At 43.6% G+C, this 25,910-nt stretch overlaps 1 protein-coding gene and 1 long non-coding RNA gene across 3 annotated transcripts in view; one reads left to right on the top strand and one right to left on the bottom strand.

Annotated features, from left to right (window-relative positions):
- Positions 1-143: 143 nt before the first annotated feature.
- On the bottom strand, positions 144-14,615 carry LOC116374296 (uncharacterized). The gene is made up of 3 exons (XR_004210151.1): positions 14,220-14,615; positions 13,640-13,711; positions 144-976 (listed from the first exon to the last, which is right to left on the bottom strand). It is a non-coding gene; the product is annotated as an uncharacterized LOC116374296 (long non-coding RNA).
- A 2,360-nt stretch (positions 14,616-16,975) lies between these two features.
- cltca (clathrin, heavy chain a (Hc)) overlaps positions 16,976-25,910 on the top strand; it is a 63,121-nt gene continuing 54,186 nt past the window's right edge. For both annotated transcript variants that reach the window (XM_031826641.1, XM_031826640.1), the window contains exon 1: positions 16,976-17,277. In XM_031826641.1, the coding sequence (XP_031682501.1) occupies positions 17,236-17,277 (42 nt within the window). In that variant the 5' untranslated portion in view covers positions 16,976-17,235. The remainder of the gene's footprint in view (positions 17,278-25,910) is intronic.

Genomic DNA, 25,910 nt, shown 5'->3' with positions numbered 1-25,910 from the left:
TCTGCCACTCCCCAACTGGCTCGGGAGAGGCAAAGGTAGAGTCATAGGCCAGGCCCTGTTACCTCAGATCCCAGTGACATAATGGCTTGCATTACACCTGGGAAGAAAACACCTCAATTTGCTCAACTTGCCTTTGGCTCAACCGTTAGCTCAATTTACCCCATGGTCATTGGCTCAAATTACCCCAAGACAAACATTTTGACCACATTAACCCACACAGCTAGACCTCCTGCAAGGACTGACGCTGGAGATGGGAAGCAGATACAGGGAGTCAACATTTATTCAGGAACAGACAGGTAACAAAACAGGAACAGTGTCAGCACGGCTAAACAACGACAAATGACAATTAATGCAGGAGCAGGGAACAGAGACGGGGAGGTAATAAACAGGTGATTGAGTCCAGGTGAGTCTGATAATACGCTGATGCGTGTGACAGGGAAAGGCAGGTGTGCGTAATGATGGATATTACATTTTTGCATCTGAGCTCCTAGTGTGCGGCTCTCCTTTATTTTCAAGTGCGTAAAGATGGTGACGGGAGTGCGTAAAGCTGGGGAGCCTGGCGCCTTCGATCGTCAGGGAGACGGAACGGGAGCAGGCGTGACAGTACCCCCCTCTAGGGGCGCCACCCGGCGTCCCACCTGGGCGAGCCTGACGGGTCGGCTGAGGCAGGGGTGCTGGACAAGCCAGGCATGCGTAAACTCCCGATGAACCCGCTGAGGCGTGGAAGCCTGGCAAGCCAGCTGGGTGTAAAATCCTGATGATTTGGTTGAAGCCTGCCGTGGGATGGGGCGCCTTCCGAGCCAACCGGGGCAAGAATCTCTCGAGCCAGCTAGGGCGTGACAGCCCGACGAGCTGGCGTAGGTACCCCCAGTTCCATCAGTGGCGGCCCCTGGACCAGACGTCACCAACAACTGGAACACCAGCACTCCACGATGCTTATGCTTATGATGGCTTCAGCATTCAGTAAGGACCGACGCTGGAAATGAGAAGCATTTATTCAGGAACAGACAGGTAACAAAATAGGAGCAGCATCAGCACACGGGTAAACAACGACAAACAATAATTAATGCAGCAGATAGGAACAGAGATGGGGAACTGACAAATATAGGGGAGGTAATAAACAGATGGAGTCCAGGTGAGACCAATAATACGCTCATGCACATGACGGGGAAAGATAGGTGTGCATAATAATGGTGGCAGGAGTGTGTAAAGCTGGGAAGCCTGGTGGCCTTCCAGTGCCAGAGAGGAGGAGCGGGAGCAGGCGTGACACCTCAATATCTGTCATTATTGAAAGAGATTGTGATATCTCACATCTAAAAATAGGGCTACTTAATGTTAGATCCCTCACTTCCAGGGCAGTTATAGTCAAAGAAATAATCACTGATCATAATCTTGATATGATTGGCCTGACTGAAACAGGGCTTAAACTTGATGAAATTAATGTGTTAAATGAGGCCTCTCCTCCTGGTTAGACTAGTGACCATATCCCCTGTGCCTCACGCAAAGGAGGAGGTGTTGCTAACATTTACGACAGCAAATTTCAATTTTACCACCCCCAAAAGGACTGCATTTTCGTCTTTTGAGCTTCTGGTCATGAAATCTATGCAGCCTACTCAATCACTTTTCATAGATACTGTGTCACAAGAAACTAGCCCCCTGGTATACAGAAAATACCCGAGCCCTGAAGCAAGCTTCCAGAAAATTGGAACATAAATGGAGCTCCACCAAACTGGAAGTCTTCCTACTAGCTTGGAAAGAAAGTACAGTGCAATATCGAAGAGCTCTCGCTGCTGCTCGATCATCCAATTTTTTCAACCTAATTGAGGAGAATAAGAACAAGCCTAAATGTATATTTGATAGTGTCGCAAAGCTAACCACAAAGTAGCATTCCCAAGAGAGGATGCCTTTCACTTCAGCAGTGAAGAATTCATGAACGAAAAGGTCATGATCATTAGAAAGCAAACTACGGACTCCTCTTTGAATCTGCCTTCCTGAAGACAAATAATGTACATGAAACGCTTCAGTCTGATTTGAACTCTGTCAATCAATCATAACTACAATCATAACTCTGAGGCTGCACTTGTGAAGGTGGTAAATTACCTTTTAATGGTGTCAGACCAAGGCCCTGCATCGGTCCTCGTGCTCCAAGACCCTAGTGCTGCTTTTGACACCATCCATCACCACATTCTTTTGGAGAGATTGGAAACCTTGCCTGGTTTAGATCTTATCTGTCCAAAATATATCAGTTTGTCTCTGTGGATGGTTTGTCCTCTTACAAGTTTTGGTGTTCCTCAAGGTTCTGTTTTAGGACCACTATTGTTTTCACTATATATTTTACCTCTTGGGGATGTCATTCGAAAACATAATGTTAACTTTCTTTGCTATGTGGACAATACACACCTGTACATTTCGTTGAAACATGGTGAAGCCCCAAAATTGCCTACCCTGGAAGCCTGTGTTTCAGACATAAAGAAGTAGATGGCGGCACATTCTTTTTATTTTTAAACTTGGACAAAACAGATGCTAGTTCTAGGTCCCAAAAAACAAAGAGATCTTCTGTTGGATCTGACAATCTTGATGGTTGTGCAGTAGTCTAAAAAAAACCTGTGAAGGACCTCTGCATTACTCTGGAATCTGATCTCTTTTGACGAATATATCAATAATATTTCAAGGCTTTTTTCCATCTTTGTAACATTGCAAAAATGTGAAACTTTCTGTAAAAAAATTATGCAGAAAAACAAATCCATGCTTTTGTCACTTCTAGATTAGACTACTGCAATGCTCTACTCTCCGGCTACCCGGATAAAGCACTAAATACACTTTAGTTAGTGCTAAACACGGCTGTTAGAATCTTCACTTGAACCCTAAAATGTGATCATAATATTACTCCAGTGCTAGGCGCTCTACACTGGCTTCCTGTTAAGGCTAGGGCTGATTTCAAGGTTTTACTGATAACCTACAAAGCGTTTACATGGGCTTGCTCCTACCGCTCTCTCAGATTTTTCACTGCCATACATACCTACACATATTCTACGGTCACAAGACGCAGGCCTCCTTATTGTCTCCTTATTGTCTAAGCAAACAGCTGGAGGAAGGGCTTTCTCCTAGAGAGCTCAATTTTTATGGAATGGTCTGCCTATCCATGTGAGAGACACAGACTCGGTCCCAACCTTTCAGTCTTTACTGAAGACTCATCTCTTCAGTGGATCATATGATTGAGTGTAGTCTGGCCCAGGAGTGTGAAGGTGAACGGAAAGGCTCTGGAGCAACGAACCGCTCTTGCGGTCTTTGCCTGGCCGGTTCCCCTCTCTCCACTCTGCCTCTGACTTTATTACGGGTGCTGATTCACTGTCTTACTAGTGCTCTTCCATGCCGTCCCTTGGAGGGGTGCGTCACTTGAGTGGATTGAGTCACTAGCGTGATCTTCCTGTCCAGTTTGTCGCCCCCTCGGACTCATGCGGTGGAGGAGATCTTCATGGGCTACACCCAGCCTTGTCTCAGGGTAGGGGGTTGGTGGTCTGTTGATATCCCTCTAGTGGTGTGCGGGCTGTGCTTTGGCAAAGTGGGTGGGGTTATATCCTGCCTGGTTGGCCCTGTCTGGGGGTATTGTCGGACAGGGCCAGTGTCTCCCGACCCACTCCCAATATCTATGCTGCAATAGTCTAGGTGCCGGGGGGCTAGGGTCCATCTGTTATATCTGGTGTTATTCTCCTTTCTTATCCGGTGTCCTGTGTGAATTTAAGTATGCTCCCTCTAATTCTCTTTCTCTCCCTCCCCTCCCAGAGGACCTGAGCCCTAGGGCCATGCCTCAGCACTACCTGGCCTGATGATTCCTTGCTGTCCCCAGTCCAACTGGCCGTGCTGCTGCTCCAGTTTCAACACTTCTGCCTGCGGCTATGGAATGTTCACCGGATGTGCTACCTTTTCCCAGACCTGCTGTTTTCAACTCTCTCTCTACAGCACCTGCTCTTTCAACCTCTGGATGCCCGGCTATGAAAAGCCAAGTGACATTTACTCCTGATGTACTGACCTGTTGCACCCTCCACAACCACTGTGATTATTATTTGACCTTGCTGGTCATCTATGAGGTCAGTACAGGTGCTTCAAAGCTGGGACCGAGAGACTGAAAAATGTTTCAGTCCTTAAAGTCATCCATCATCTCTGCTCCGGCAGTATCAGTCAGCCAGCCAGACCATATAATGGTATCTATGTGCTCCCCATACTGTACTGTCTTCCTATTTAGCTATATGCCTAAGTATACTGCAGAGCTGTTTGATAGAATCATTTTACTAATTCTTCAAAGTAGATTAAAAAAATTTTTTTAATTTAATTTCACCTTTATTTAACCAGGTAGGCTAGTTGAGAACAAGTTCTCATTTGCAACTGCGACCTGGCCAAGATAAAGCATAGCAATGTGAACAGACAACACAGAGTTACACATGGAGTAAACAATTAACAAGTCAATAACACAGTAGAAAAAAAGGGGAGTCTATATACATTGTGTGCAAAAGGCATGAGGAGGTAGGCGAATAATTACAATTTAGCAGATTAACACTGGAGTGATAAATGATCAGATGGCCATGTACAGGTAGAGATATTGGTGTGCAAAAGAGCAGAAAAGTAAATAAAAACAGTATGGGGATGAGGTAGGTAAAAATGGGTGGGCTATTTACCGATAGACTATGTACAGCTGCAGCGATCGGTTAGCTGCTCAGATAGCAGATGTTTGAAGTTGGTGAGGGAGATAAGTCTCCAACTTCAGCGATTTTTGCAATTCGTTCCAGTCACAGGCAGCAGAGAACTGGAACGAAAGGCGGCCAAATGAGGTGTTGGCTTTAGGGATGATCAGTGAGATACACCTGCTGGAGCGCGTGCTACGGGTGGGTGTTGCCATCGTGACCAGTGAACTGAGATAAGGCGGAGCTTTACTTAGCATGGACTTGTAGATGACCTGGAGCCAGTGGGTCTGTTGTCTGAAGGAGGCTTTGTTGCGGAATAGAAAGCCGACTCTAGATTTGATTTTAGATTGGAGATGTTTGATATGAGTCTGGAAGAGAGTTTACAGTCTAGCCAGACACCTAGGTACTTATAGATGTCCACATATTCAAGGTCGGAACCATCCAGGGTGGTGATGCTGGTCAGGCGTGCGGGTGCAGGCAGCGAACGGTTGAAAAGCATGCATTTGGTTTTACTAGCGTTTAAGAGCAGTTGGAGGCCACGGAAGGAGTGTTGTATGGCATTGAAGCTCGTTTGGAGGTTAGATAGCACAGTGTCCAAGGACGGGCCGGAAGTATATAGAATGGTGTCGTCTGCGTAGAGGTGGATCAGGGAATCGCCCGCAGCAAGAGCAACATCATTGATATATACAGAGAAAAGAGTCGGCCCTAGGATTGAACCCTGTGGCACCCCCATAGAGACTGCCAGAGGACCGGACAGCATGCCCTCCGATTTGACACACTGAACTCTGTCTGCACAGTAATTGGTGAACCAGGCAAGGCAGTCATCCGAAAAACCGAGGCTACTGAGTCTGCCGATAAGAATATGGTGATTGACAGAGTCGAAAGCCTTGGCAAGGTCGATGAAGACGGCTGCACAGTACTGTCTTTTATCGATGGCGGTTATGATATCATTTAGTACCTTGAGCGTGGCTGAGGTGCACACGTGACCGGCTCGGAAACCAGATTGCACAGCGGAGACGGTAAGGTGGGATTCGAGATGGTCAGTGACCTGTTTGTTGACTTGGCTTTCGAAGACCTTAGATAGGCAGGGCAGGATGGATATAGGTCTGTAACAGTTTGGGTCCAGGGTGTCTCCCCCTTTGAAGAGGGGGATGACTGCGGCAGCTTTCCAATCCTTGGGGATCTCAGACGATATGAAAGAGGTTGAACAGGCTGGTAATAGGGGTTGCGACAATGGCGGCGGATAGTTTCAGAAATAGAGGGTCCAGATTGTCAAGCCCAGCTGATTTGTACGGGTCCAGGTTTTGCAGCTCTTTCAGAACAACTGCTATCTGGATTTGGGTAAAGGAGAACCTGGAGAGGCTTGGGCGAGTAGCTGCGGGGGGGGCGGAGCTGTTGGCCGAGGTTGGAGTAGCCAGGCGGAAGGCATGGCCAGCCGTTGAGAAATGCTTGTTGAAGTTTTCGATAATCATGGGTTTATCGGTGGTGACCGTGTTACCTAGCCTCAGTGCAGTGGGCAGCTGGGAGGAGGTGCTCTTGTTCTCCATGGACTTCACCGTGTCCCAGAACTTTTTGGAGTTGGAGCTACAGGATGCAAACTTCTGCCTGAAGAAGCTGGCCTTAGCTTTTCTGACTGACTGCGTGTATTGGTTCCTGACTTCCCTGAACAGTTGCATATCGCGGGGACTATTCGATGCTATTGCAGTCCGCCATTGCATAAGGTATACTTTCACAAACTGTCTCGATCCCTCTCGTTGCGGTCTGTGTGCATCTAACCCAATGACTGTATGATCTAGCCTAGCAGGCGTAAAAGTGTATCCTTCCAGAGATCTGTATATAATGTCACGGCCATCAGACTGTTAAACAGCTGCCACTAACACAGAGAGGCTGCTGCCTACATACAGACTTGAAATCATTGGCCACTTTAATAATGCCACTTTAATAATGTTTACATATCTTGCATTACTCATCCCATATGTATATACTGTATTTTATACCATCTATTGCATCTTGCCTATGCCACTCGGTCATCGCTCACCTCACTCCAAGATGGCGTAGCAGTTTAGACGTCTTTGTCTTGTCGTTTCCCGTGTATATACAGTGCCTTGCGAAAGTATTCGGCCCCCTTGAACTTTTGCCACATTTCAGGCTTCAAACATAAAGATATAAAACTGTATTTTTTTGTGAAGAATCAACAACAACTGGGACACAATCATGAAGTGGAACGACATTTATTGGATATTTCAAACTTTTTTAACAAATCAAAAACTGAAAAATTGGGCGTGCAAAATTATTCAGCCCCTTTACTTTCAGTGCAGCAAACTCTCCAGAAGTTCAGTGAGGATCTCTGAATGATCCAATGTTGACCTAAATGACTAATGATGATAAATACAATCCACCTGTGTGTAATCAAGTCTCCGTATAAATGCACCTACACTGTGATAGTCTCAGAGGTACGTTAAAAGCGCAGAGAGCATCATGAAGAACAAGGAACACACCAGGCAGGTCCGAGATACTGTTGTGAAGAAGTTTAAAGCCGGATTTGGATACAAAAAGAGCTTTAAACATCCCAAGGAGCACTGTGCAAGCGATAATATTGAAATGGAAGGAGTATCAGACCACTGCAAATCTACCAAGACCTGGCCGTCCCTCTAAACTTTCAGCTCATACAAGGAGAAGACTGATCAGAGATGCAGCCAAGAGGCCCATGATCACTCTGGATGAACTGCAGAGATCTACAGCTGAGGTGGGAGACTCTGTCCATAGGACAACAATCAGTCGTATATTGCACAAATCTGGCCTTTATGGAAGAGTGGCAAGAAGAAAGCCATTTCTTAAAGATATCCATAAAAAGTGTCGTTTAAAGTTTGCCACAAGCCACCTGGGAGACACACCAAACATTTGGAAGAAGGTGCTCTGGTCAGATGAAACCAAAATTGAACTTTTTGGCAACAATGCAAAATGTTATGTTTGGCGTAAAAGCAACACAGCTCATCACCCTGAACCCACCATCCCCACCGTCAAACATGGTGGTGGCAGCATCATGGTTTGGGCCTGCTTTTCTTCAGCAGGGACAGGGAAGATGGTTAAAATTGATGGGAAGATGGATGGAGCCAAATACAGGACCATTCTGGAAGAAAACCTGATGGAGTCTGCAAAAGACCTGAGACTGGGACGGAGATTTGTCTTCCAACAAGACAATGATCCAAAACATAAAGCAAAATCTACAATGGAATGGTTCAGAAATAAACATATCCAGGTGTTAGAATGGCCAAGTCAAAGTCCAGACCTGAATCCAATCGAGAATCTGAGGAAAGAACTGAAAACTGCTGTTCACAAATGCTCTCCATCCAACCTCACTGAGCTCGAGCTGTTTTGCAAGGAGGAATGGGAAAAAAATTCAGTCTCTCGATGTGTAAAACTGATAGAGACATACCCCAAGCGACTTACAGCTGTAATCGCAGCAGAAGGTGGTGCTACAAAGTATTAACTTAAGGGGGCTGAATAATTTTGCACGCCCAATTTTTCAGTTTTTGATTTGTTAAAAAAGTTTGAAATATCCAATAAATGTTGTTCCACTTCATGATTGTGTCCCACTTGTTGATTCTTCACAAAAAGATACAGTTTTATATCTTTATGTTTGAAGCCTGAAATGTGGCAAAAGGTCGCAAAGTTCAAGGGGGCCGAATACTTTCGCAAGGCACTGTATGTATGTATATATATATATATTTTCCCTTCGTATATATTTCGTATATATTTTTAACCTCAATTTCAACATACTCTCCCGCAACCAGCTTTAGAACCAGAACCACCAACAGAAGCTAGCCAGCTAACTAGCTAGTAGTCAGTTAGCTACTGCTAGCGGTCATCAGCTAACCTTAGCCCGGTCAACTCATGCCAGTCTGCACAGCGCGATTCAACCCAGAGCATACCTGACTGCTTTTTCTCCACATCTCCGGATTCCTACCGAAAGCTCTGAACATTTTCACCTGGATCATCACAGCTAGCAAGCTGCTGTCCGAGTGGCTACCCCTGGCTAACGTCTCTGTCCCGAAGCAAGCACCAGTTAACCTGGAACTAGCCTCGTGCTAGGCCCATCTCCCGGCTAGCTGAAGAGGTCCATCAGCCAATCTCTTGGGCAACAATACCTATTTTGCCAATTGGCCTGGACCCTGTTACTGCGTACACGGAGCCCTGCTGATCCATCACGACTGGTCTGCCGAGGTAACCGTCCCAGGGGGCTACAACACTCTTCCGTCGCGACGTCCCCCTAAGGCCCTTCTAACCTAACAAATTATCAATGAATTTACCAGGTACAACCCCAAATCCGTAAACACGGACACCCTCATAGATATCATCCTGACCAACCTGCCCTCTAAATACACCTTTGCTGTCTTCAACCAGGATCTCAGCGATCACTGCATCATTGCATGCATTCGTAATGGATCTGCAGTCAAACGACCACCCCTCATCCCTGTCAAACGCTCCCTAAAGCACTTCAGCAAGCAGGCCTTTCTAATCGACCTGGCCCGGGTATCCTGGAAGGATATTGACCTCATAACGTCAGTAGAGGATGCTTGGTTATTCTTTAAAAGTGCTTTCCTCACTATCTTAAATAAGCATGCCCCATTCAAAAAATGTTGAACCAGGAACAGATCTAGTCCTTGGTTCACTCCAGACCTGACTGCCCGTGATCAGCGCAAAAACATCCTGTGGCGTACTGCATTAGCATCGAATAGCCCCCGCAACATGCAGCTTTTCAGGTTAGTTAGGAACCAATACACACAGACAGTTAGGAAAGCAAAGGCTACATTTTTCAAACAGAAATTTGCATCCTGTAGCACAAACTCAAATGTTCTGGACACAAAAGTCCATGGACCAGCTGCCCCCTGCACTGAGGCTAGGAAACATTTTCACCACCACAATAATTGAGAATTTCAATCAGCATTTTTCTACGGCTGGCCATGCTTTCCACCTGGCTACCCCTACCCTGGTCAACAGCCCTGCACCCCCCACAGCAACTTGCCCAAGCCTCCCCCATTTCTCCTTCACCCAAATTCAGACAATCTGGACCCTCTCTTTCTAAAATTATCTGTACTGAACTGTTATAATCTCCACCCGGCACAGCCAGGAGGGGACTGGCCACCCCTCAGAGCCTGGTTCCTCTCTAGGTTTCTTCCTACAGTAGGTTCCTGCCTTTCTAGGGAGTTTTTCCCAGCCACCATGCTTCTACATCTGCATTGCTTGCTGTTTGGGGTTTTAGGCTGAGTTTCTGTGTAGTACTTTGTGACATCTGCTGATGTAAAAAGGGCTTTATAAATACATTTGATTAATTATGAAACCTCTAACACAAATTAATTTGACTTGGTGAAAACCATTCTTTTTGGACCTCACTTGCTTATCACTTTTTCCATGTGGTTTCTGCCTTCACGGACTCAATGAAATGATTACCTCTTCCCAAATATATACATTCCCCACTCTCCCCTACCACAATAGATGCAATCTGAATCAGTTACAGTATATGAATAGTAGGCTACACACAATGCATTTCCAATGTCATGAATAGAATAGAGAATCACTGATTGTCAAGGTTGTGTTTTTGAAGCACTGATGTTTGAAGTGGGGGTTAGAGTGAGCAGACTGATATCCACCTACTACAGCCTCCCACAGTTTCAGGACCAGTGGTTGAATGTCTCAACAATTCTGTGTCCTGTCCCCTGCTCTTTTATTCTTTAATGGGAGGGATCAAAGAGCATATACATTGACATGTCTCCACAGTCAATTAGTAACTTCCCCTCAGCTCCAAACCAAAGGGTGCATGTTACTGCTGTGCTACCAATGGAACTCCAGACACTTTATAAACTGGCATAAAGAAAATTAGAGCTAGAGATTGTGACAAAGTAGATGTGTTTTTGGTGTATTCTTTAATGTCATTTAGAGCAGATTCTTTTTTTTTACCTGTTTCCAATCATAATCATTTAGCTGCCAGGGTGGCGGTTGATAATCAGACAAGGGGAATGATTGTTTTGCTGAGGCTATAACTCTTTCATATCAATTCTTAGTAAAGTGCACTGCAAACTTGATTAAAAGCGATGAGTCTTTTGGCTCACACATATTCAATTTCATTGAGTATATTGTCATTTGTTCAGCCTAGATAGAAAAGCAGTGGGATCTGCACAAGTGGAGCACATGACAAATGAAGATACACTGACAGTCTCACATAGTTCCATTCATTATCACATTCACAATTTGGGCTATTCTTTTCAAAGGAGGGGTTTTGTATGTATTATATCAAGGTGGGGGAAACAGTGTATGAAGGGCAGCGTGCCAGGTCAAAGCCTACACATGCTTTATTTACAGTCTGATTGCCAGACAGAGAGGGGGAGAGTGAAAATGTCAGTGAATGTGTGTGTGCGTGCGCATGTTTGCATTCCATAGCGTCACAGAACCTCTTAAGTATGTTTGGGACTTCTCACTGTGCGAGCTCCGGCTCCCTGCACTGGCTCCTAGTTAGTCCATTATTTAAATCACTGGGGGAATACTTCAGCCCATTAATCAAGAGCCAAGTTACTCTTACATAATGTCTGTCCAAGACTAGAGAGACAGTTTTCTGTTTACATTTTTTCCTTAGCACATATTCTTTATAATCTAAAGGAAGGCATAGATGTTTAGAGAATCAATGGCAAAAATCTAAGTGGTGGATCTGAGCCTGTTTACTTTATCCATGTTGAAGATGGATCTGTTACTCTGCACTTGAAGAGGAAAATAGGAAATGACAAGGGTCAGGGCTGTTAACAGCGTTTCGCTTCATTAGCTCTAGGCCTGAGGGTAATCGCTGACTCCTCAGCGTGCCTGTGACATACCGGCAGCAAGTCTGAAAGCCACCCTTTTATGACACACATGGCCTCTCTGTATGAGCAACTGTGTCTTGTGTTTCCAGGGTCCCTACCTTCATAGCAATGGAGATTTGCATAGTCTTCTCAGGGAGAGGAGCCTTCTTCCTTGCACTGCACTCTTTAATCTCCCCTAGTAGTAATTGGTCTCCCAGCAGAAGAGAACTGATCAATTTCTACTCCTTGGTGCAAAACCAATGGCTCACCACTGGCACCTCTTCAGAGGTGCTTCTTAACACAGCGCGCATCCAACCCGGAAGCCAGCCGCACCAATGTGTCGTTGGAAACACCGTGCACCTGGTGACCTTGGTTAGCGTGCACTGCGCCCGGCCCACCACAGGAGTCGCTGGTGCGCGATGAGACAAGGATATCCCTACCGGCCAAACCCTCCCTAAACCGGATGACGCTAGGCCAATTGTGCGTCACCCCACAGATCTCCCGGTCGCGGCCGGCTATGACAGAGCCTCTGGTGGCACACCTAGCGCTGTGATGCAGTGTCCTAGACCACTGCGCCACCCGGGAGGCCAAGGAGACAGATTTAACAAAGAGTATGGACTTTTTTAAAATGTTATTAATAAAATGGACAAAGTAGCTTTAGGCCAACCATTAATGTGCAAAGGTGGAAGTTATTCCTCAATCAGGTCTTTCTCCAGTTTATGGAGTGGGGAATTACATTCCAGGTTTCCCTCCAGCTCGGTCTACTCCAGAGCCACCTCCTCTGGGTAAGGCCTGAAGCACAAAGAAATGTTGAGCAGTACAATGCCTCAATTGTATTTTAATAAATATTTACAATTAAGGCCGAGTGTCTGCGGGTTTTCGCTCCTTGATTGACACAATAAGATCACTAATTAATTAGTAGGAACTCCTCTCACCTGGTTGTCTATGTTTGGTTGGTTCATGGATCAGAGACCAGTTGCTGCTGGAAGTGGTGTTAGAGGACCAGTAGGATGCACTCTTTCCTCTCATCTAAAGTGTTTCTAAAATCCCCATTGGGAAAAATAAATGGTGAAAAAAATTATTGGAACCATTTCCATGTTTGACCGCTATGTTTTATGGGTATTATGACTACTGTGGTACTTTATTTGAAGCCTTGCAGAGGCAGCCGAGCTGCTAGGGGCGTTGACGAAGGCCCTCAGTCAAACAGAGAACTGGTTTCCACAGCCACAAAATCTCTCAGACAAGGTGATTTTTATCAACATATTTGCCTGTATTTACCCCCCACAAATGAAAAGCTAATTAGGTTATCATAAAGAACTACAAATGCCATGACCTGGATGAGAATGCTGAATCGAGGAAGACGTAAGAATCTCTGGATTAACTATCTTAAGTTAGCTACATTTTTTTAAATGTACCTGTAAGAAAAGATAGCAGCTCGAGATGACGTGCAGGAGCGTGCAGGGATTTGTAGTCTTGCATGACATCTACTTTGATACCAATTAGCATTTTTTAATCTGAGTGTAAATAGACCTGAATAAATTGATAAAAAAGTAACCTTGTCCGCTAGAGACTTACGTCATGCCCTAGCTATAGAGGTTTTTATTTTCTCTTTTGGGTAGGCCATGGTGTGACTAGGGTGGGCATTCAAGTTTATTTCTATGTTGGAGTGGTTCCCAATCAGAGGCAGCGGTCTGTCATTGTCTCTGATTGGGAATCATATATAAGTTGTCCTTTTTCATTTGGGTTTTGTGGGTAGTTGTTTTCTGTTTACTGTCTGCACCTGACAGGGCTGTTTCGGTTTTCCCTCTTATTTTGTTTGAGTGTTTTGAGTATTACATTTATCATGAACACTTACCATGCTGCGTTTTGGTTCACTCCATACGATCGTTGCACTTACATGGTTATCAAAACTTCACACCAGGGTCATCCTACACGAAACAGACCTTATGTTTCTATTTAACCTGTAGAAAAATTGGAACCATTTCTCTGTTTTGACCACTAGGTTTAATGACACCGCCACTGTGGGGCTCCAAACAGATCAATATGCAGTAAACCAATGGGAATACACCTTGAACAATTGTTCCTGCATTCTCACGAGGGTGGGGTGAAAATCAGATTGCAAGTTGTTACCTTCTCCTGCTATTGCACTCCTGTGATTGTTGGCAATGCACCTATGAATCCACCACAGGAGGTTGGTGTCACCTTAATTGGGGAAGATGAACTCGTTAATGGCTGGAATGGAATGGTTTCAAACACAAATATATGGAAACAATACATTTGCTGGCGCAATCCACAACAACTGTTTACTTATGAATGTAATGTCATCAGAGCATGATATGAGTGTGTGGATGGTTTGTTCCTGTACCATAAAGGCCAATGAGGTTTAAGCTGTGGGAAGCATGAACTGGACTGAGATTAAACAGTGCAAATGAAAAGACACCGTTTGCAGCTTTTATTCTTCTACCAAAGGAACAAGTGGATACTTCCAATACATGACCACCAATAACCCTAGCTCTTAAATCTCTTCTCCATATGCAGGGTTTTCAGCGGTTACAGTCACCCATGGTTGGCCTCCATGTGAAGTACAATTCGGACACGGTTTTAAAGTTCAGAAGCGTCAAATCATTGCTTTCAAACCTGTTTGAAACATATGCTGATGTCACTTATTTCATACCAACGAGATAATCTTTCAAATAAAAGGTACACTTACTGTAGACATTTCTCAGGGATCCACAGGCTTTGTGCACATCAAGTTGACAAATGACACTTCATCTCCAGTTACTTACACAGGTGTTTGGAGCATGCAAAGGTGTGTAGTAATTCAACCTTTACTGTTTCTTACTGATACGTTCCTTATCTTTAAACCATACTGCATGAGATTAATTTTGTCGTTCAAGACATTAGGGCACAAGGCGAGACCCAGATGTAGACACAGGAGGCAGATGGTTGGAGTCCAAGATGTTTATTACCAATCCAAAAGGAGTAGGCAAGAGAACGGTCGTGGACAGGCAAAAGATCAAAACCAGTTCAGAGTTCCAGAGGTACAGATTGGCAGGCGGGAATGGAGTCCAGAAAAACAGGCAAAGGTTAAAACCGGGAGGACTAGTAAAAGACAAGCAGACGCACAGAGAGATAGGAAACACAGGTATAAATACACCAGGGAAAATAAGCGACACCTGGAGGGGGTGGAGACAATCACAAGGACAGGTGAAACAGATCAGGGCGTGACAGAACAAGCGTCAGGGATCTTAACAAAACTCCCCCGGGCCAGAAGATACCATCAATAGGGTGTAAAACAGTTAGTGTCTATAATTGAAACCCTGCCATTTCTCTGTGTAACTATAAATACAGTAGGACATTCATGAAATAATAACAACATTGCAACAGCACTATACAATGAAGCACATTTAGTTGTAAAGTTGTTTCCACTCATAATAATTGCACTGTTATAGCTATTATAGTTAGAGAGCACTTGTAAAAGTCTTGTGTATGTGAAGATGATGAGGGCCATATAGGCTACAGTGGAGTAAACAAGAATCACAATGAGTGTGTGTTCCCAGAGATATCTTCAAGTAACTACATTTATACAATGATGCTTTTTCAATTAGCCTTAGGATTTTGGATCACGCTACTCTGCATGTTAAGTAGCGTGATCAATTAACATACTGAATTATCAGACAGAACTTCCTGTCATTTCCACAACTTCACTTTGATCAATTTCTTACATAATGTAAGGGGGCCAGTATATAAATGCAGTATCACAACGTGCTCAGAGAGAGAGAGAAAACAATGTTGTGTATTCATAGACAGAAAGCTGAAACTAAAGTTTAATTAGCATTTTCATAGACAGTATTTAGGCACCCAATATTGTAAGAATCAATAAAACCAGTGGAGGAAGAGATAGTTTGCAGCTGTACTGACACTGGATTATGCATATGCAGCCATGAGTCATTCAATAAAATGTTTCATGGTTTTCAATTTCATGATTTGCAATATATTATTGTTGTGTAACTTGCAGCTCAAGTCCAAAAACAGTAATGGGTTTGCATTGGGTTTGAGTTCTATCGGAAATAACTGTAATTCACAAGGCGTGTGGGCTCCTGAGTGGCGCAGTGGTCTAAGGCACTCAGTGCTTGAAGCGTCACTACAGACACCCTTGTTGAATTCATCTGCAGACTAGCCAATTGTAAACAACTCTTCTTACTCTAAAGTGCAAACGCTAATAGCCTACTGGTGTATCCAGATAAGATCATTGTCAATGCCTCTTGTCTTTATTCGATCTGATTTAGGAACCAATGTGTTTACAAAATATCAAATGGTCAGAAATACCCACCCATTCTTGATCAAGATAACTTCTTTAACAAGAGGACAAAATAAGGAGAAATGTTTTTGTATTAGCTTATTCTTGATCACTCCTTGTCCACTACTTGAGGAAGTAAGTGCTGGCTCAGACGCCTGCTGCATCTTCATGATGAAATGGCATTACTGCCAGAAGGTCAGCTTCACTGTCAAGTCCCAAGGAAGGCTTTGCCAACCCTCATTATTTTATTGTGCAATTATAGCCTATTACACTCCATTACCATGCAGATTGTGGCCACATAAAGTAGAAAATGGCTACTTGGATGTCTGACACAGCCTTAGCACTCTGGTATGATAAAGATGTTGATAGACATCTGGATCCAGGATCAAAGAGAAATTGGATTGTTGTTGAGTTGGATGATCTATTGTGCAAATACTCTGAGTCGAGATCAACTATTTTAAACAGGTCGTTATTACTTATTTCAACTGAAACATACACTCACCTCAAGATTTAGCTGAGTAAGCAGCTGATGTGTCATTGTGTCAGCTAATTTACTACTACCAGTGCTTTGGAAATGGACAAGATGTAATGTATATTTGACCAAAAGGTCTTGATGAAATGTGGGATGATTCAGTTCTCAGCAAGTGGATATGTGGAAAGCCCTGTTTGACTTTTGAATGCAAATGAATTAAAGTTGTTCATATTTGCTGCACATACAAGATGCACATTCATTGTTTATTGTCTATAATTAGTGGCTTCACCTGTTATCATCTGAATTCACCTGTGAATTCAAGAGGCATACAAAACCCCATTATCATGATTTTATTGTTGGAGCTTTTATTGTAAATCGAATAACAGCTTTCACCAGTGCGGAACAGGAGTAGCCTACGCAATACGCAAGTAGGAACTGACGTGCATTCACGAGGACGAATGATGTGGCAAAAATCAAAGGGCGAATCGCAAAGAAATAGTACCAATGTATCCTTAACTCCCAAATGGTATGCTCCCTTTACACACTAGTCAATTTTCTTGGATTGTATAAAAATTAATAGGTTTCAATTGTGAATATCCTACATCAGTTTAATCATGATTAGAAATGATACTTTTTGAAACATGAATATCAATATTCGTCCGCCCCACTGAAGTACACAGCCATTTCCGGATTGTTTCTCTCCTCTTGAGCAGCTGCCACCGCCATTGCAGGTTCAGGGTGTTCAGTGCAGCTGCAGCCGTCCGTCATCAGGGGAAGAGCGCAAGTTAACAGCAAAAGGACGAATAAAATCACCATTACATTTTCATACAAGACTTCGAGTCTACCCATTGGACTTTAAACTAGCTGTTCCCTGGCTGTCCGGCTAGGATCTGAGAAGAAGCCGTAGTTTGTTAGCATTACTTGGAGAATCGGGAGGAGAGCAGAGGAACCGTCATGGCTCAGATTCTGCCTATCCGCTTTCAGGAGCACCTGCAGGTATGTTGTCTGTTGAATGAATGGTAATATTTCGAAAAAAAGATAATGTATTACTTGCCTCATATTCATTGTTCTTTAGGACATCAAATTAACCGATAAGTAAGCAAGCGTCACTGATCTCTGAATGAAAAATAGCTCCGTCTCAACATAATGTGAGTTAGCTTAGCTAGCTTATGACATATCGTCGACCGGTTCCGTGGGAAGTTGACACATAATAGCAATGGATTATATTATTTGGTTAGATATCGTTTCTACCTAGTTATCTTACCCGGTGGTATGGATGGCGAGGTCGTTTGTAGGCAAATAAACTGTTATTGTTGAAGTTAGAAACTAAAATTAAGTCTAGTTAGCTGGCTAACCCGTAACAAACTCTCTAGTTAACTACACACGTATGTGTCGTAGTGGCAGCTAGTTAGCTACATTGCTAAGGAAATAATGCAATACCAATTCAGCAATACACCATCAATCGCAAACTACGATGCCGGGTGGTTTGGTGTTGTCCACATATAACGTTATAGCTAACGATCGCTAGCAAGCTAGGTAGCTAAATTGCCGACTATTCAACCCGGATCAAAGATTAGTTAGCTAAGCTAGGTGTCTGGTTAAAGTTAGCCAACGTTCTAACCCGTCACACATCTGACTTATCAAGCGATTTGAGTTTGAATTTCCAACCCTCCATTTACACTTGTTCTTGCTCCAGTTTTGAAAAGGCTGATCTAGCTCAGCCAGCTGAGCGAGGTCTCTAGCTAGCACCAAGTCTGATAGTCAGTACTCAATAGGCACCGTTTGTCTTTCCGAACTTAACAGTAACAATCTCCTTTCATTCATGTTGATTGCTAATACATTTTAGTGCTTTGCTGGTGGTAGTGAATGGACATTACCTCCTAGGTACACACATCTTGATATTATGAGAGCATGTCATCAGCAGGTGCATGACACACCTTCACAGGAAAGCAGACTAGGCTTTCTTATGTGATTTTTGTTTTTATGAATGCATACTGACCAGACTTCTCATATCACAGATAACAACACGTTTTATAATTACTTTTTTCTTTTTGAAATGAGACTCTTAGGCAGGTTCGCTGTAGCTTATGTTTAGTGGACGATCACCTCAAGCACTAAAATGCTCCACAAATGACACCTGACATAGATCACTGTATTTAATATGTTTAATATTTATTTATTTATTTATTTAAATGGAACCTTTTATTGAAGTAGGCAAGTCTGTGAAGAACAAATTATTATTTACTATGACGTGGATGACGCTGGGCCAAATGTGCACCACCCTATGGGACTCTCAATCAAGGCCGGATGTGATACAGCTTAGATTCGTGTGCGAATCAGGGACTGTAGTGATGCCTCTTGCACTGAGATGCAGTGCCTTAGACCGCGGCACCACTCCGGGATCCTTGTGATGTCTGAGACCAATAAAACCAAGGAGAACTGTGTTTGTGGTTTTCGAATGACCATACCTTAGCCTGACATAGGTTCCATGTCATGGTGACTATTGAACTCTGTCGGTCAGGGTGAGGAAGTGGGAAACATTCATGCTCCTTGGAGAGCATAGGTTGTGTCAAGACTTGGCTTGCAAGATCTGTTACCTAGCTAGTGAATAAATCAGTCTTTGGTGTTTTTGTGGAGCCTCAGATTCAGAACAAGACATGCGATCCGCCTACATCTTGGCTTGGGAAAAAACATTTGGTTTGCTTTGTTTATTTGCTGCTACATAATGCATCGTTTGTTTGTTTTTACAGCATGTCTCGCACACAAAACCCGTTATTAGAAGCACAGCTGGATAGATTGTCACAGTCAGACTGACTTTACTACAATACTTCCATAGACACAAGCGCTGCTCGTGACTGAGACTACATCACTTGTGTTGTTCAATTGTGTAGATGATTTTCTACATCTGAAGAGGTACTGTTTTTGCTATTACTTTGATTCTACTTTATCTTTATTCTCATGGATATTGTATTGTCTGAGTGGAATTGTTACTGTTATTCTCAGTATTTAAATCTGTGGTGAAAAATGATTATTCTCAGGGGGATTATGGCTAACCACATATGGTGAAGGGAGGAGAAAAGTATTTCCCTCTCTGTCCCCCTCTGTCACTTTGAGCTAACGTTATTGGAGGGCTGTCCTCTAGATTTTGTTGTTGTGCAGAGTGCAGATAGGGATGGTGACTTCAACACAAATTAACCCTACAGGCAGTGCCCCAATCATGATACCTATTATCCACTCCAGCCTTTACTGCTGCACAGCACAGTGCACTCACAGCAATATCACTACTGTACCTGTTCTGTTGGCTACTGAAGCTACATTTGATTCCCCAACTTTAAATAATATAGCTCTGGAGTTATTCATACATCATGTCTGAGGTTGACAAGCCTGTGTAAAGGCCTTTTGTCTGTGGAATTAGAATGTACAGTTTATAGAGGGGGAAAAGTCTGATGCCCTTGACAGGTCCATAATTGCAGGAGTGGGTGTTACAGTAGATGGAGGAAGGTGGTACTGTTAGAATCTGTACTGGCTATTCTGCGCATTGAGCTCAGCTGGCGTTTCATTTATATCTGCAGACGCTGGAAGTGTGTGTGTGTGTGTGTGTGTAGAATTCACAAGGACCTGTGGTGCATTCTATCGTTTTAAGGCCATCTCAGGTTATTCTCAACATGAAAGCGTGGTCACTGCAAAGCCAGATAAGGATATTGTATTCACACAATTAATTGCATTCATTTGTTTCTGTGGCCTTACAACAGCTGCCCACAGCACACACGTTTAGGGTGATAAGAAGTTATTACTGAAGTATGCATTCTCTGATTTCTGTGTCATTGGCACGTAAAGGTCATTGTGTGTGACTGTATACCATACGGGAGTCCAGCCACCATCTCTTATGCATGACCTGCATATGCTTTCATGCATGTTTCACGGATGGTATGGAGCTGGGCATGAGCGGCGGATCATGCAGAATGTGCCACGTCCTTCAACTGGGCTGTAATTGGTAATGAAGAGCCAAGGGTTCCCTTTAGTGTCATTCAGTCATTTACATTATAAAAGGCGTAGCAGAGGCCTACAGTGATCATCTGTTGGCCTCCCTGTCAGGTTTATGTCCACACACAGCCCCTCTTGAGTGTCAGGTATATGGGGTGGTTGGTATGAGGCTTCACACACAGGAGAGCTAGCTAGCTCCCAGGAAACAGTCGAAGCCTTACTGAGCCCATTGGTGAAGTGTGGTAACATGATCTGAGGAAGTCATTGACTAATCTAACGTCAGCCCCCCATATCTGCCACCGTGACGTCACGGTGCTCCAGTGGGCAGGTGATGGATGGGTTCTCTAAAACAGCATAGTCACAGAGACCCAGCCAGCCAAGCTCTATCAGATCCATGACTTCTACAGATGGCCAGATATTGGCAAATTACCAGAATCTCGCAGTATTCTTCAAAGCACACGTGGCATAACCCGTACTGACCCCACAGGCTGAGGGAAACCCATGGTTTAACTTCAATGCAGTGCTGCTGGCTGGGACACTGTGCTGTTTATCTCCCACTGGGCCAAGACATTAAAGATGGAGTCCGCAGTAGGGGGAAACGGAGCCGCTGGCCGCTCCACCACCATTGTTATTGTTTTTGTTGCGGAACTGAGGAGCATCGCGCAGCATGGTCCAAAAAATGGTGGTACATATTGTGCCACTCTGTCGCATGCGCAATTATGTTAGCAAAAAAAAGTGTTGGTTTACAGTAATTTCTTTGTTGTAATATCACAAACGGACATAGCTGTTTCACCACTAAGGATTCCAGCTTTAAAGCCTCCCACCCACTTTATTTGCTCTCCCCTTGCTGGTGTCCTGTCCTCTGTCCTCTCACTCATCCGGGGCCACTTGCATAGCTTGCAATTTTATATATCAACCATTTACACAGCTGGGTGTTTAGTGAGCCCTGTTTGTGATAGATTGGGACTTTTCTCTCTAAGTAACAAGACCACTGCTTGTTTTTCCAGGCATTATTTTACACACTCACATTCATAAATCCAGACACTAAGAATGTAAAACGCTGCCAATTGTGCAAAATTTTGAGTTGAGAAATATATCAAACATGACTGGAAAGCTGGGATCCTGCTCTTTTAAGTAATTGCAGACTGTTGTAGTTTAGGAATGTTAGGCAGTGACTGGGCTTATTAGAACACATTTAGTTCCATGCAGCAATTGGCTGTATGAGGCGTTGCACGCTCTCGCCACCTGACATTTGATGTTATATAGATAACAATAGCATTATTTAAAAAAAAAAATTGTGATTTGTGTAAATGTTTGTCTTGACAAGCAAGCAGCAACATGTAGTCCTAGGCCTACGTAAACTTTTCTTTGCTGATAATGACATCGCTATGTAGGATGTCTGATATAAAAAAAGACTGAAAAGGTGGACTTTTATTCTGTGATTGTGGAATGCGTGTGCCAAAGTTAATCTCAGAATTGACGGGTTTCCCGTCTCCGCTGGGACGAGTCTGTCACTAGTATCCAGGACATACTGAGGCGGGGCTCACTCGAGACAGAGTGAAGGCTTTGTCATTCTTGGCTTCGCTTGGAAATCAAATGCTGGTTAATTAATAACAAGTTTGAAGCGTCATCATGAAGATTGTGATGGATTAAATACAAATAGAAAGGATTTAAAAAATCTATGTTTTGGAGTTTGAAAATGTACTGGCCCAAGCAGGCTATATGAAAGCTTGATTAACTGGCCGGGTGAGCTCGGCAGATGTTGCCGGGGTAGCCCTGAATGTCGAGCACTGACAACCAACCATCAAACAGCAGCAGGGAGGCGGTGTAACCATTAGACACACATTCACATGCCCTAATAACTTGTGCCCCATGCAACTGCAAGAACAGGCCATTTTCAACACCACAGACAGCGACCCAAATGCCAGTGATTAGGCTTACTTGTGTACAGCGTTTCACACACACACTGCCTCGGCAGCGCTACTGATTTGAGATGTATACTTACACAATACACACAAATGTAATAATAGTAGAGGGTGCTACTGTAAATAAACACTTACTTGTAAACAATTTCCGTCTGTCCTTCTGGGTAAAGACATCAGTGACTGAACTGTAGAATGTCTCCCTGTTGACCCTCAGTTTTAAGTGTCTTGGTCTCGATGCAATGGAGATGATGTCTAGGGATGAGTCATCCTTGATCGGTCTGTTTTCGACTATCTCTTCATCCGTTTCAGCACAGAAAATGACCTCTCAACGGATGCTGTTGTGGCTGGTATAGTGCGGACCAGCTGCAGTAACTTTGTTGCCTCGGGGATAGTCTGTGTCAGGTCATGCTGGAACAAAAAGCCGAGGAGCTGTCCAGGTGATTTGTCTCGTACCATTTGTGAACTGTACAATCTGACAAGATGAGCCTTAAGTCCTAACGAAGTCTAAGTACTGGTGTCGAGCTTCTGTGAATTTGTTTATTTTTATTTTATTTTATTTTTTTGCAGTCTACCAAGTCGACCAGATTTAAGATCACCAAAGAGGTCAAACCTGTCTGTCCTCTGAACATTGACTTTGTCCGGTATGTTTTTGATTTGCCCCCTCTCTACTCAACTGATTGTCTGTTTACAACAAGTTTCGCAGTTCTGCTCGAATCGCTCATAGAAATTATCAAAGTATTATCGCTGCTCTTCCAGTGCTTTCATTGTTATACTGCTACGGGAGAAACCCATATCCATCACTTTGTTCTGTAGAACACGGTAGAGTGCGCCAGTTTCATTATATTCCACCATAGACCTTGAGCACAAAGCAAACACAGTGGTGGTCTCTAAATGGGTTGCTAGCTTGTTTTTTTTCCGCAAAGGCATTTAGTAGTCCCACTTAGTTTCCCCTGGGCCTGTTTGATGAGCTGGCACTCTCATCGTTGCCACGAAATGCCAACTCCTCTTTACCTAGATGGCATTAATTAGCTAGGTCTTTCAAAATCTCAAGGGTTCTCTTTTACCTTTGCATTGTGCATGTTTATGTTCCATCTCTGTTTTTCATTCATTGCAAGATCTATCCGTGAGCTTGTAGGGCTGTCCTCGACTGAAAACAATCTTGGTCGATGAGACTCGTCCTGTTCTTTCGACCAATCTATTGGTTGAAATGTTTAAACGTATTTTTCCATATAGACAGACAAAACTTATTTGTTTGAATAAAAACAACTACTTATGCACATAGCTTGTCTGATGCTTTAAGCACACTGGTTGACTAAATAATTAAAACATACACATGACTTAAAGAGCCCGATGACAGAGTGCCTGTGTGACAGGCGCACACTGTCTCGCTCTCCTGCCTACTGCAGAAAGTGTGTATTGCGCTGTCCGTACTGAAACAGCAACATTTCAGCCATTTAGTTTCCTTATTGTTTCTGACTGAAAAGTTCTGTTACTGAAATCCCTATTCCCTCAACCCTTGCTCTCTTTACGTAAAACATGTAAGCATCACATGTATGTGACCCATAGGGCCTGACCTATAGCCCATCATAATAACATCAATAAATCGGTTATAACAAACTCCGAACGTGACAGCAAAATGGATGCAGAAGACATGAAAAGGAAACTCGAAACGGGCTAATGTTTACTGGTTCCTCAGGAGGGAAAGGGCAAGTCAGATCTGTGGAATATTAGGTGTGTGTGTGTTACGATTTGATGTTCCAAACATATTGCTCAACACATGTCTGTTGCAGAGGGATGAGAGCCATGATAATCAAGTTTTGATCAGTCATGGAAATAAGTGCTTAAAACAAATTGTCTCCCTATTTAAGAAGATGGAGAACAAGCTATTGAAGGAAAAATACTGTTTTGGTGCTGGTACAGCCAAGTAGCGGAAAAAAATATTTTGCGAGATAGTGTATCAGATTGTTGACAATCGTCAAATATCCTGATTTTTAACTATAGATTTGTTTTCTACCATCACTACGAAGTAGCCTAGTTTTATCATACTAGGGCTGTCTAGCAGAGCATAAAACATAATTATCTCTGTTAATGCAGCATGAACAAGTTACAACCATGTAACCAGTTCAGCTGAAAATGAAATGGCCTCAGTCCTCAAGGTCGCTTCCATTTCTCCTCCTACCTAGCTACATTGTACATGACTGTGCTCCTCTCCTTACTGCCTTTAAGTCTTTATGCATTTTAGCATGGCAATAACCCTTGCCAAATGGCATTTAAATGAGACATGACATTTTACCCCACCAGTTAAAAAAAAAAATTGTTTTTTGCCCTGCTCTCTTTAAGACATCAACTTTAAAAGGTTTTTTTGGTCATCTTTAAACTCTCACCTGGTAACCGGCTGATATCTTGTGACATGCTTGTGAGCATATGGATTTGCTGAACACTTGACATTCCTCAGTGCAGGCCACCGGACTGTACAATAACACAGCAAAGCATTTCACAAAAAGGAAAATAACTACCCGGAAACCAACCCTCAGTCAGCAGAACTGGCTTGACCAGTGGCTGGATTCCACTCTGTGTTCCTTTTTCTCCCTTATATCCATCAGGCCAGGGCACCCTTTTTCCTCACCCCATGGTTGGTGCTGGTCAAATGTCCTGTGGTCACATGGTCGCCGTGGAGACAGGTCCAGCCTGTTGTTTCAGTCCGTGGGACAATGGGCTCCTGCTTCCTGTTGTGGAGTTCTAGAGCGGGTTCGGGCTGCAGCCTCTGCAAGCCTCAGCACATCCTACCCTTGACCTTCCTTTAACTCCCTCAGAACGCGGGGAGCTTTTGTGCTGAGCAAGGTGCCCGTGTTCCCTCGAAGGAAAAGAGGAAACGCTAACCTCGGGTTAAATTAGCAGATTAATTCATGGGGCAGGGGCTTCCTCTTATGAGAGAGCTTAAGAAAGCTGTTGGTCAACTTCAAAACATACAGAATGCTGTACATTACACCGGTTTTAAAGTCTCTGCACTGGCTGCCTGTGAGTTTAAGATTCTTCTTTCTGTTTTTAAATCAATCCACGATTGTGCAGCCCAATACATGTCAGACATGCTTTTAAGTGATGTACCCAGTAGTTCCCTCAGGTCCTCTGGCCTTTTATCTATCCCAAAGCCTAGGACCAAGAGGCATGGAGAGGCAGCATTTAGTTATTATGCCCCCAGCATCTGGAATAGCCAGAGTACCTGAGGGGAGCTGAAACTGTTAACATATTTAAGAGATCTTTAAACACATCTTTATCTTTGCTTTTCCTTAGTTTGCTTTTTAGTTGTCCTTCTGTTAAAAAAAATCTTATGTTGTATCAAATATTTCTGCTTTTATTTTATTATTTTCCTGTAAAGCCAATTACGTTGCATTCCCTGTCTGAAATGTGCAGTATAAATAAAGTTTGATTTGATGATTAACATGGGGTCGGGGAAAGTGTCTGATTTGCAGTTTAGCCTAGTGGTCCTAACATAAGCTTTGATTAAGCCAGGGAGAGAGTGCAGTTACATGTGACTTGGATGCGCATTCGTCGCCGCTAGGCTCCAACTTTGTGAAAGGGATTTATTTCCAGTTTAAGGTCACTGATTCTTGGTGAGTGAAGAGCGGACCGCAGCTGCAGTCGTGGCCACAGTGTCGCGCTGCTGCAGCTTCTAGAGAGCTGAAGCGGAAGTTGCCAATGATAACACCAACCATTTCAACT

This window comes from Oncorhynchus kisutch, linkage group LG6, assembly GCF_002021735.2.
Source record: "Oncorhynchus kisutch isolate 150728-3 linkage group LG6, Okis_V2, whole genome shotgun sequence".
Classification (NCBI taxonomy): domain Eukaryota; kingdom Metazoa; phylum Chordata; class Actinopteri; order Salmoniformes; family Salmonidae; genus Oncorhynchus; species Oncorhynchus kisutch.
This window is presented reverse-complemented; position numbering and strand designations above follow the sequence as displayed.